This window comes from Hyperolius riggenbachi, chromosome 1 (assembly GCF_040937935.1).
Source record: "Hyperolius riggenbachi isolate aHypRig1 chromosome 1, aHypRig1.pri, whole genome shotgun sequence".
NCBI lineage: Eukaryota > Metazoa > Chordata > Amphibia > Anura > Hyperoliidae > Hyperolius > Hyperolius riggenbachi.
The window spans coordinates 592,923,015-592,936,301 of NC_090646.1; the positions used below are offsets into that span (position 1 = coordinate 592,923,015).

A 13,287-nucleotide genomic window follows, 5' to 3' on the forward strand; every position below is an offset into this window, starting at 1 on the left:
AGTGACGGCTTCTGCTGATGACACGATCAGCAGAAGCTGGCACTAGAGGAGATGTGAGGCCTGCCCTCGCTGCATGAGCCGCTGGATGAGGTGAGACACGCTGCTGCTAACTGTTTTTACACATGGTAAGCAGAGTAAACCAGGGGGGAAGGGGCAGAGAACCACACAAGGAGACAGGAAGGGATGCAGGGGGACACACAGGAGGACCGGAGGACAACACAGGGGAACAGGAGGGGATACAGGGGGACCTGAGGACCACATGGGAAATCAGATGATGACAGAGGGAAATAGAAGGGGACACACAGGGGCAAAAGAGGACACATAGGGGGACCGGAGGAGGACACAGGGGGACAGAAGGGGACATGTAATTGGACAGAAAGGGACATGTGATGGACAAAAGCGGACACAGGAGGACACACAGGGACACAGGACAGCAATGATTGGGGGAGAACCTCTTCAAGATGCTCCTGGAACATGGACACACCAGGTTTAGTATATATTTTTTCCCTGGTTTTTGTCATCAAAACCTGGATGCATCTTATATTTCGGAGTGTCTTATATGCCAAAAATACAGTATAATAATTCACATCACTTGCAGCTTGGAACTGTGGAACTGACCCAAAGAAAACCTGGAATAGCCAATCATGTTTCATCTTTCAGACAAAAAACAAGGATCTGGGTTTGTTGTACAAAAACCCACGTGGACGATCTAGATTATTATTATTTTATATTTTATTTTGTCAAGTTAGCCTAGAAAATGAAAACATCCATCATCTTTTTCCCTTCCTAAAACTTTGAATTCATAGACTGCTGCTGGCTGCTGTTTCTGATAGTCTCCTTAATCCATGACACGTAGTTCTCCGTCAGTCGAGTGTACACATTGGATGTGTGTGGAGTTCCACATGGGGTATGACCAAAGGAATTCACTGCTCTGAGGACTCCATTGCAAACCAGCGGACTCCCCGAATCTCCCTGTGGAAACAAACATCCAATATTTCATGGTTAACCTGCAACAAACATTTCAACATTTTCAAATTACTGTCAGCATGCTTTTCGCATACAGTATATTAGACCTAAAGCAATGTTTTTTTTAACCTGTCCTCCTGACCCACCAACAGCTCATGCTTCATAGAAAACCACACAGTTAAAGTGGACCTGAACTCTTGCACAGTACTAGGGGCGGACTGACCATTAGGGCACTCGGGTATGGACCGATTGCCCATGGTTAGTAGGGGGCCCGCCCCGGCATGATTGAAAGGCCCCCCGCAGCAGCGGGGGGAGCGGGCATACTATTTACAACTCACTCTCCACCACCGATCCCCTGCAGCCTCTATCTCCCTCCTCTCTCCCAGGCTTCCATTATGTTGGTAACAGCACCTCCCTGTGATGATGTGACCTCATGTCATCACAGGGGGCGCCGCTATCAATGCGACAGATGCCGGGAGAGGAAAGAGATAGAGGCTGCGGGGAATCAGCGGCGGAAGGTGAGTTGTAACTACTATGCCAGCTCCCCCGCCGCTGTGGGGCACCTACCTATCTAACCTATACTGTGGGCACCTACTTATCTAACCTATACTGCGGACACCTACCTATCTAACCTATACTGCGGCCACCTACCTATCTAACCTATACTGAAGGAACCTACCTATGTAACCTATACAGCGGGCACCTACCTATCTAACCTATACTGTGGGCACCTACCTATCTAACCTATACTGCGGACACCTACCTATCTAACCTATACTGCGGCCACCTACCTATCTAACCTATACTGGGGGAACCTACCTATGTAACCTATACAGCGGGCACCTACCTATCTACCCTATACTGGGGGAACCTACTTATCTAACCTATACTGTGGGCACCTAACTATCTAACCTATACTTGAGGCACCTACCTATCTAACCTATACTGGGGGAACCTACCTATTTAACCTATACTGGAGGCATCGACCTATCTAACCTATACTGCAGGCACCTACCTATCTAACCTATGCTGGGGGAACCTACTTATCTAGCCTATACTGGCGGAACCTACTTATCTAACCTATACTGGAAGCACCTACCTATCTAACCTATATTGGAGGCACCTACTTATCTAACCTATACTGGGGGAACCTACTTATCTAACCTATACTGCGGGCACCTACCTATCTAACCTATACTGTGGGCACCTACCTATCTAACCTATACTGGGAATCTACCTATCTAACCTATACTGCAAGCACCTACCTATCTAACCTATACTGGAGGCACCTACCTATCTAGCCTATACTGGGGGAACATACCTATCTAACCTATACTGGAGGCACCTAACTATCTAACCTATACTGCGTGCACATACCTATTTAACCTATACCGGGGGCACCTACCTATCTAACTAACAGGAGGTTAACAATATGTCTGCTTCCATGAATCAGGAAGTAGAAACAGTGCAGATTTAGTTTAGGATTTGTATCAGCTGTAACAAAGAAATGTTTTTTGTTAAGAGGTTATTATGCTGTCGTTTATCTTTTAGAGCAGATAGGATGTTCTGAGTTCAGGTCCCCTTTAATCCACATGAGACACTTATTACCACCTGGTTGGCCCGGCGTCTTCTTTGGTTTGTCCAATATCCCTCCTGTTCTCCCATTGACCCGGGCATACGTTGTTATGCATACGCAGTATTGCCCTATTGAGCTGCCTGTGATTGTGCTCGCTGGGGACCTGTATACTGTACGCGCACACGCCAGTGCAAGCACGTACCCAGCGTGTGTGCACTCCACCGGCGAGTGCGGTCACTGGCAGCCCAATAGGACATACTGTGCAGCGCAGTATGTCCGGGTCAAAGGGTGTCGACTGCGCCTACCAGGATATGAAGAGAATGGGAGCGATGGTGGGCAAACCGAAGAAGATGCCTGGCCACTGGAGGTGCGGAAAGCCTATGAGCACCTCCCCACACAAACACAGGGTGTCATTATGGAACTTTAATTAGTGCAAACGTACCATTTAAATACTATTCCCCCTCTGAATCACACTAGTGCTGGTCAGTGCTAAACAGTTTGCACGGCTTTGTGAATGAAGCCCTATATGTCTCTGAAGAAGTGACTGTCTGTGGTCCTGAAATGTGCGTCAGGCTGCACTGAATGTTATTACTGTGATGTATTCTGCTGTTTAACCACTTCGGGACCGGCCGCCTAACCCCCCTTAAGGACCAGGGCATTTTGCGGTGGAGGGGGTGCGCGCGTTTGGGGGGGGGGTCGGGCGGCCGATCCCCTCTGTGGCTGGCTGGGCAGTGTCCCCCCCATGGTGGCAAGTGTCCCCCCTGTAGCTGGCAGCCATCACTTGCCTTCCAGGCTCCAGCAATGAGCCGCAGAAGCCACCTTTTCTCCGGCCGGCATCTATGCTCCAAATGACAATCAGGTCGGGTCGCGGCTTGATGACGTCATCAAGCCGGGACCCGGCGCTGACGTCAGACGGAGCAGAGATGCCGGCCAGAGCAGAGGGGGACGCCGATCGTTGCTGGAACAGCAGGGAGGTGAGTGGATCCTCTTCTTTTCCCCCCTGCCGCCGCTGCTGTCAGAGTGATCACTACGATCCAACGGCGATCGTAGTGATCACGTGATCAGCAGCCATACGCGATGGCTGCTGATCACTAGGGGGAGATGCCAGCTGTCATATGACAGCTTAATCTCCCCCTCCGGGTGCGCACGATCGCGTTTGGCTGCAGAGCCAAACTTTTCTTGCCGCAGGGGAAGTGTGCCTTCTTCCGCCTCGGCGGGGTGTGTGGCAGCGAGGTAGGGGTGGCTGATACATACCTGTCCGATTGGCTTCTTATTTCCTCCATCGTGGCAGGGACCTACTCCCAGCAGGTCTCCTCGGTTCCAATCACATGATATGACATATGATCAGGATCCATGAGACCATGTCGGTGTTACACCACCACCCGGTGGTGGAAGAGGGGTGATAGAATAGTCTCTTCCACCACCAGGTGGAGCTGTAACTGTGACTCAGTCTCCTGGATTTCAATCACGTGTCATATCATGTGATCGGAAGTGACCGGGATCCAGAAGACCTACCGAGACAACAGAGCCGCCAGTGGAGGAAAAGAAGATGCCTCCCGAAGCAGGTAAATATAGCTTCTTACTCCCACGCACTTGTTTGGCTGTACTAGGCAGCCAAACGAGTTCTCCCGTTAGAGGCCTACAGCACGCAAGTAGAGATGGCTCAAACCTTCGATTTTAGGTTCGCGAACCTCAAACAAGAACTTCCACAAAAATTCGAGTTCGTGCGAACTTCGCGAACCACAATAGACTTCAATGGGGAGGCGAACTTTGAAAATTACATTTATGCTGACCACAAAAGTAATGGAAAAGATGTTTCAAGGGGTCTAACTCCTGGAGGGGGGCATGGCGGAGTGGGATACACGCCAAAAGTCCCGGGGAAAAAATCAGGATTTGACGCAAAGCAGCGTAAGGGCAGAAATCACATTGAATGCTAAATTGGAGGCCTAAAGTGCTTTAAAACATCTTGCATGTGTATACATCAATCAGGTAGTGTAATTAGTGTACTGCTTCACACTGATAGACCAAACTCACTGTGTAACGCACCGCAAACAGCTGTTTGCGTAGTGACGGCCGTGCTGGACTGGTGCGCGCCATGGTGAGAGTGCAGGCGACAGCAGTTTTCCAGCCCAAATGGTCGCCGGGCTGTGGTAGCTCAATGATAGAACAACAGTGACTGCCAGCTGATCAAATTTGGTCTGTCCACAATGAAGCAACGAACTTATTATCTTGGGTGTGCCCCCCCAACGCACTCATATAGCCGGTGGTCATTGCTTCATTGTGATACGCAAGCCCCTTCACCGCGGCAAGGTAATGATCACAAAGGGGAATTGACACATGTACATGCCTTCTGTTTTGTTGTTGCAGCTGCAGTGCAGCCAGAAAAAAATAGGCAGGCATGTACACAAACCAGAAAAATTGTTATTGGTTTTGTTAGCGGCCGCTGCTAGCAGCGGCCTTAAAAATTCAGGAATCCGCTTAGAGTCCTGGACCCTGTTGGTGGTGGCTGAGAAGGCAGTCAAGCGGCCTGCAGGCAGAGATGCTGTGTGGGGACTGACTTAGTCTTGGGGAAGGCAGTAGCCCTTTGAGATCCATGCCTCATTCATTTTAATAAAGGTGAGGTACTGAACACTTTTTTGATCTAGGCGACTTCTCTTCTCACTGACAATGCCTCCAGCTGTGCTGAAGGTCCTTTCTGACAGGACACTTGAGGCAGGGCAAGATAGAAGTAGGATGGCAAATTGTGACAGCTCTGGCCACAGGTCAAGCCTGCTCACCCAGTAGTCTAGGGGTTCATCGCTGCTCAGACTGTCGATGGTTCTTCTCTACCATTGTTAAAGAAAGGGTACGGCCAGGGAATCGGGGTTTGATTCCGGTCTGGAGCTGGAGCCTGAGAAACGGCTACCACCACACATCCAAGGAAGGACCCAATGTGCTGTATAAGTAATGTACCTGCCATTACCGTGGATTGCAGACCAGGCATCTGTGGACCCTTGACCCAACGCTGTGTGCCTGAGATGACACCACTTGCCTTTAACGAGAATCTGTTATGGAAGGCAAGTCCGCCATCCATTCAAGTGAAAGGTATGCACTGACTCCCAGGTATAATACAATGTACAGTGACAGATGCAGTGAAAGGTATTCAGTGACTGCTGGTATAACAATGTGCAGTCACACAGGTGCAGTGAACAGGTATGCAGTGACTGGCAGGGCCGGATTTGTACTTTTTACCGCCCTAGGCCAACTATTACCAACCGCCCCCTGACCAACCGCATCCTCACCCCCCCCCCCACCAAACATACACACAATTTTTCAATGTACAGTATTGTACACTATAAGGGCCTGTTTCCACTATACACAGATTGGATGCAGGATGGAAGCAGAAAAAGTGACTTCAATCAATGCCTATGGGCCTGTTTCCACTAAAAACGATTTTTCTAATGCAGATTTTCCCATAGGCATTCATTGGAGTCAGTTTTTCTGCATCCAATCTGCGTGCAGTGGAAACAGGCCCTAAAGAGACTGCACTGACACAAAGCAGGAACCAAAACATAAACTATACAATCACCACCAGCAAAAAGCAGCAATGCCTCCAACATATGCTATGTAGTATTGACCACTACATATAAGAAGCAACACCTCTAAATATGAAATGCAAAAATCACAGCAATCACTCAGCATATGAAATGCAGTAATGACAATCAACAATGATCCCCACATATTAAAAACAACAATCCCCCACACATGTAAAATGCAGCAATGCCCTCAACATGAAATATAGCATTGACCACTACATATAAGAAGCAGCAATCAAATCAACATATGAAATGCAACAATCACCTGGCACATGAAATGTAAAAATAACCCCCCCATATGAAATGCAGCTATGATCCCTTCTAAATTGTTGGCGATTTGCTGCCTTCTCTTCTTCTGCCCTATGCACTTCTCCTCTCATTCTACTGGGCCTTCATGCCGAGTATACTCTTCAGCTGCTCATGGTCTACTCCTCTACCTCTTCTCTCTGTGTACCATTATTTTGCCTTTGCTCCACTGCCTTCAAACCTGCCTATAGTGTTCCTGTGAGGACAGCTACTGACATGACAGCAGGGATTAGAATGTAAGCTCTCCTAAGTAAAGCTACTGACATGGGGGCAATAATTAGATTGCAAGCTCCTCTGAGTACAAGTACTGACATAGCAGGCAATTAGATTGTTATCTCCACTGAGTACACCTACTGGCATGGTGGGCAGGAATTAGATTGTAAGCTCCTGTGAGTACAGCTACTGGCATGGCGGGCAGGATTAGATTTTAAGCTCCTGTGAGTACAGCTACTGGCATGGTGGGCAGGAATTAGATTGTAAGCTCCTGTAAGTACAGCTACTGGCATGGTGGGCAGGAATTAGATTGTAAGCTCCTCTGAGTACAGCTACTGGCATTGCAGGCAGGAATTAGATTGTAAGCGCCTCTGAGTACAGCTACTAGCATAGTGGGCAGGAATAAGAATGATTGTAAGCTCCTCTGAGTACAGCTTGTGAAATAGGCCTCAATTCACTAAGATCATGCTGGAGATAATAAGGCAAGAGAAAACGTACCTTCACACAGTAAGAGAGTTATCGTATCTCTTCATTCCTTAAGTTACCTCCTCTGTAGTTAAGTTACCTCCTCTGTAGTTATTTTACCTCCTCTGTAGTTATTTTACCTCCTCTATAGTTATTTTCACACGCAGTTAATAAACAGCCTGTCTTTAACTCTGGAGTTATTTTAAGGATTGAAGAGTTAACTTAAAGACAGAAGAGTTAACTTTAGGTTTGCCTGAGGTAAAATGTTTCCTGAATACGACATGCCTCATCACCATGGTAATAACTCTAGAAACGTTATTAAAGACAGAAGATAAGCTTAGTGAATTGAGGCCTAAGTGTGTAGGCAGAGTGCAAAAATAATACCCCTTAAACCCTGCAGCACACAATGCATTATGCATACCTTCTGCATTAAATTACCTTGGTCTCTTCTCTTTCTGCAACAAGCTCCTCACCGACAATCAGCAGGCACCCAGCACTTTCATTTCTCTCTGTGGTCCATCTAAGTCACTCCCTGCTCCATGGTGATGTTGTTGATCCAGAGCCACCATGATGTGCTTCATCATGCCGGAGTCAGACATTGGTGGACTGCACTACAGCTGTGGCTGCTACTGCTGACCTGCTGCTTCTCTTTTGCCTGCTCTCCGTGGCCCCCTGTGCAAGGTGCTCTGCCGCTGGGAAAGATTTCCGCGCCGCGGCTACCAGTTGAATGCCCATCACCAGCCAGTGAAATGACAGTACTGCCCAAGCCACACCCCTCGAGCGGCGCTATTGGACGCCCAAGCTGATCGTGCACGGTGCACAATCAAGCCTTGCCAGCTCTGGGATTTGTAACGGAGTGTCGCCAAGCTGAAGGGGGGGGGGGGGGAGCAGCTGATTCATTCACAGTGACCACCGTACATCAGGTGCGAGATCCCTGCCCGTTCAGCCTGCTCGCGGCCGCCCACTGCTAGCCTATGTACTGTTAATGCAGGGTGGCCGCGGATGGAACGGGTCTGGGCTGGCAGCAGTCAAAGTGTGTTTAAGGGAGGAGGGAAGCCAAGGTGAGCAGGGGAAGTGCCGGAAAAGCCGTGGGCAGGAAGATAGGATTAATTATACGGACGCCGGTAATTGTAACTACTTTCTGCCCTGCTCCATACACTTTACTGCTCCTCAGCCGCCCCAATTGATGCTGAACATCTGGCGCCCTAGGCCAGGGCCTTGGTGGCCTTGCCACAAATCCGGCCCTGGTGACTGGTATATAAAACTGCATGCCGTCACGCAGGTGCAGTGAACAGGTGTGCAGTGACTGGTATCAATACAATGTGCAGCTGTCACACACACAGGTGCAGTGAACAGTTATGCAGTGACTGGCATATAACACTGCATGCTGTCACGCAGGTTCACTAAACAGGTATGCAGTGACTGGCATTACAAATGTGCAGCTGTCACACACACAGGTGCAGTGAACAGGTATGTAGTGACTGGTATTACAAAATGTGCAGCTGTCACACACACAGGTACCGTGAAAAGGTATGCAGTGACTGGTATATAATATAACACTGCGTGCTGTCACGTAGGTGCACTGAACAGGTATGCAGTGACTGGTATTACAAATGTGCAGCTGTCACACACACAGGTACCGTGAACAGGTATGCAGTGACTGATATATATAACACTGCGTGCTGCTGTCACGCAGGTGCAGTAAACATGAACAGGTATGCAGTGACTGGTATTACAAATGTGCAGCTGTCACACACACAGGTACCATGAACAGGTATGCAGTGACTGATATATATAACACTGCGTGCTGTGTGCTGTCACTCTGGTGCAGTAAACATGAACAGGTATGCAGTGACTGGTATTACAAATATGCAGCTGTCCCACACAGGTGCAGTGAAAAGGTAGTCACTGAATGCGCTGGTCCTTGCACAGTATAGCAATTACCAAGGATCAACTGCGACTGACAGGGCTGTATATGCAAGTGTCAGTGGGCCACACACACAAAAAAAACACATCAAAAGAACATTAGCTCTCAAAAGAGCTGTTTTGGGGTGCTTATTAGCAATAAGTATCAGCAAGGAGAAAGCTAACAAGCCTAACAGCCTAACTAAGCTTTCCCTAATCCATGCAACAACCTCTCTCCCTTCTCTAATTACTGCAGCCACACCGAGTGAGATTATGGCTGACGCAGCTGTCTTATATAAGAGGGGGCCCCAGGAGGGAGTGTAGCCTGATTGGCTGTCCTGTGTCATCTGACTGTGATGTAGAGGGTCAAAGTTGAGCCTAATGATGTAGTATAGGGGGCGGGTCGAACTCGCATATAGTTCGCGGTTCACCGCGAACGCGAACCAGAGATGTTTGTGCGAATCGTTTTGCTGGTGAGGTGTTCCGGCCATCTCTACATGCAAGCAGCTTCAAATGAGTCATCTCAAGCTGAAGCTGCTAAAAGGTTAGTAGCTATGCTTTATACTATGAATACTTTATGCATCTCAAACCCTTGTTTGTTTTAGTGTAGTGTGTAAAGGACTTTTCCCCCTATACCTTGCAAACAGGTGCAACTATGTATAATGAACCATAAAGACACCTGCACTTTAACCTCTCTTAATTTTATAAAAATTTTCCTGACAGGAATGGAACTGTACACATTGTATGAGTGAACCCAACAACAGAAAACTGATACAAAACTGATGCAAACTAAGGAAAACTGACAGGACAGGACTGCACTAAACTGTACAGATTTATGTATGAACGCATAAATGAGTTTATTCTGGACGTGTCTCTTACCTGGCAAGTGTCTTTTCCATTGGATCCCACATTGGTGCACATCATGTTTGGTGTGATGAGATATTTTTGCCTCCAGTCTTTCTTACACTGTTCTCTGTCCAGTATTGTGACATTCACTTCTCTTAGTCTATCTGAAAAGCTGCCTCTTTCAGTTTTTCCCCATCCGGCAACCTGACACACTGTATTTTCTTTGAGATCCTCAAATGCCTCGGGTAGGTGAAGGATGTTGACGGCTTTTCCAAGCTCTGCCTTCTTCGATAGCTAAAAGGATATAATTGACATAGCAGCAAGTAAAGATAAATACTGTAAATACATATATACACTGCCTACAGAATCCCCCTTTTTTTGGTCACCGCTTCTCCCATGACAAAGATGAGAGTGTACTAGAGTTGATTGACAGAACCACCCCCAGATGGAGAGGGATGGATGGACCAAGTGGAGAGGAATGCAGTGACCAGATGGAGAGGGATGGAGCATCCAGGTTTAGAGTGATGAAGTGACCAGAAGGAGTGTTGTGCAGTGACCAGGTGGAGAGGGATGCAGTGACCAGGGGGAGTGGAATGCAGTGACCAGGTGAGGAGGGATGCAGTAACCATGCGAGGAGGGTAGAAATGACTAGGTGGGGAGGGATGCAGCACCCAAGTAGACACAGGTTCATATATGTATGTATATATACTGTACATACTGTGTATATATATATATATATATATATATATATATATATATATATATATATATATATATATATATATATATATATATATATATATATATATATATTATGTAATAGTATGTAATACCTTACAGTGGGATGCGAAAGTTTGGGCAATCTTGTTAATGGTTATGATTTTCCTGTATAAATCATTGGTGGTTACCATAAAAAATGTCAGTTAAATATATCATATAGCAGATACACACAGTGATATTTGAGAAGTGAAATGATGTTTATTGGATTTACAGAAAGTGTGCAATAATTGTTTAAACAAAATTAGGCAGGTGCATAAATTTGGGCACCACAAAAAAGAAATGAAATCAATATTTAGTATATCCTCCTTTTTCAGAAATTACATCCTCTAAACTGGTTGAAAGTACTTTGGACCATTCCTCTTAACAAAACATCTCTAGTTCATTGAGGTTTGATGGCTTCCGAGTATGGACAGCTCTCTTTAACTCACATTACAGATTTTCAAATATATTCAGGTCTGGGGACTGAGGTGGCCATTCCAGAACGTTGTACTTGTTCCTCTGCATGAATGCCTTAGTGGATTTTGAGCAGTGTTTACGGTTGTTGTCTTGTTGAAAGATCCAGCCCCGGTGCAGCTTCAGCTTCGTCACTGATTCCTGGACATTGGTCTCTAGAATCTGCTGATACTGAGTGGAATCCATGCGTCCCTCAACTTTGACAAGATTCCCAGTCCCTGCACTGGCCACACAGCCCCACAGCATGATGGAACCACCACCATATTTTACTGTAGGTAGCAGGTGTTTTTCTTGGAGTGCTGTGTTGTTTTTCCCCCCGAGAAACTCATATAGCCGTCAGTCATTGCTTCATTGTGATACGCAAGCCCCTTCACCGCGGCAAGGTAATTATCACGAAGGGGAATTGACACATGTACATGCCTTTTGTTTTGTTGTTGCAGCTGCAGTGCAGCCAGAAAAATTAGGCAGGCATGTACACGCACCAGAAAAACTATTATAGCGCTAGCAGCGGCCTTAAAAATTCAGGAATCCGCTTAGATTCCTGGACCCTGTTGGTGGTGGCGGAGAAGGCAGTCAAGCGGCCTGCAGGCAGAGATACTGTGTGAGGAGCGACTTAGTCTTGGGACAGGCAGTCACACGGCATGCAGGCAGAGATGCTGTGTGTGAGGACTGACTTAGTCTTCGGACAGGCCTGACCATGCTTTTCAGACCACGTGGTCAGATGGACCCTTGATTGACCCAACGTTGTGTGCCAGAGATGACACCACTTGCCTTTCAACATCACGGTACACGGTATCACCTTTTTTGAGAAATGATTGCGGCCTGGTATCTTCCATTGCGGTGTGTGGCTTTGCTTTTGTGTGCTGCTTTTCCCCAGGTGGTCATCCCATTGCAGTTTGTGCTTTGTCTTCATGTGCCTTCGTAAGGAAGTTGTCCCTATGCAGGTGTTGGTCTTTCTATGGCTCAATTTTTGGTGGCAGAGAGTACAGATGGCATTGCTCTCATCTGAGGCAGACACACAAAAAAAATTTCCACATCGCTTAACCCTGTGGTGATGACACTTTGGTGGTGGTGGCCGACTGAGTGTTAAGTGGGGTGCCAGAATCAGAGCAGAAGGAGGAAGATATGTCACGGTTCCATGCGGAAGCTGAGGAAGATGAGGTGTTCTGTGTTAAATAGTCAACTACGTCCTGACAATCTTGAGGGTTGATGGCACGCGCCTTCTGAACACTGTACTATGGTCCAGGGCCGCACAAAATCACGACGGCATGACCTCGAACAGACCTGCCAGGTGGCCTGCCTATGCCTGTTTTGCCCATATTGGGGGGTGGGGGGGGATGAAGTGAAAGGTATGCACTGACTTGACTAATACAATGTGCAGTCCCACAGGTGCAGTAAACAGGTATGCAGTGACTGGTATCAATACAATGTGCAGCTGTTACACACACAGGTACCATGAACAGGTGGAGTGACTGGTGGTATATAACACTGCGTGCGCTCACGTAGGTGGGTGCACTGAACAGGCAGGTATGCAGTGATTGGTATTACAAATGTGCAGCTGTCACACACACAGGTACCGTGAACCGGTGCAGTGACTGACTGGTATATAATATAACACTGCTTCCGGTCACATAGATAGGTGCACTACTGAACAGGTATGCAGGGATTGGTATTACAAATGTGCAGCTGTCACACACACAGGTAGTCAATGAATGTGCTGGGCCTGGCAGTGGCACAGTAGGAATTACCAAGGGGCCAAGGTCCAGCAGCTGTGACTGACTGACAAGGCTGTATATGCAACACAAGTGTCTGTGGGACACAAACACACACACACACACACACACAAAAAATAGATCACAAGAACTACATTAGCTCTCAAAAGAGCTGTTAAGGATGAGGAGCGCTTTTATCAATAAGTATCAGCAAGGAGCAAGCTAACAAGCCTAACACAAGAGCCTAACTAAGCTTTCCCTATGTCAGCAGGTTCTCTCCCTTCTCTAATTACTGCAGCCACATGAGTCAGTGAAAAGGCTGATGCTGCCTGCGTTTTATAAGGGGGCTCCATGAAGAAGTGTAGCCTGATTGGCTACCCTGTGTCTGCTGACTGCGATGTAGAGGGTCAAAGTTGACCCTAATGATGTAGTATAGGGGCGGGTCGAACTTGCATGTAGTTCGCAGTTCACCGAGAACGCAAACCACCAA

At 47.4% G+C, this 13,287-nt stretch overlaps 1 protein-coding gene across 3 annotated transcripts in view; it reads right to left on the bottom strand.

Annotated features, from left to right (window-relative positions):
• Positions 1 to 714: 714 nt before the first annotated feature.
• LOC137558409 (granzyme A-like) overlaps positions 715 to 13,287 on the bottom strand; it is a 94,392-nt gene continuing 81,819 nt past the window's right edge. For all 3 annotated transcript variants that reach the window (XM_068271741.1, XM_068271740.1, XM_068271739.1), the window contains 2 exons: positions 9,886 to 10,146; positions 715 to 972 (listed from right to left, as the gene is read on the bottom strand). In XM_068271741.1, coding sequence (XP_068127842.1) covers positions 787 to 972; positions 9,886 to 10,146 — 447 coding nt within the window. In that variant the 3' untranslated portion in view covers positions 715 to 786. The remainder of the gene's footprint in view (positions 973 to 9,885; positions 10,147 to 13,287) is intronic.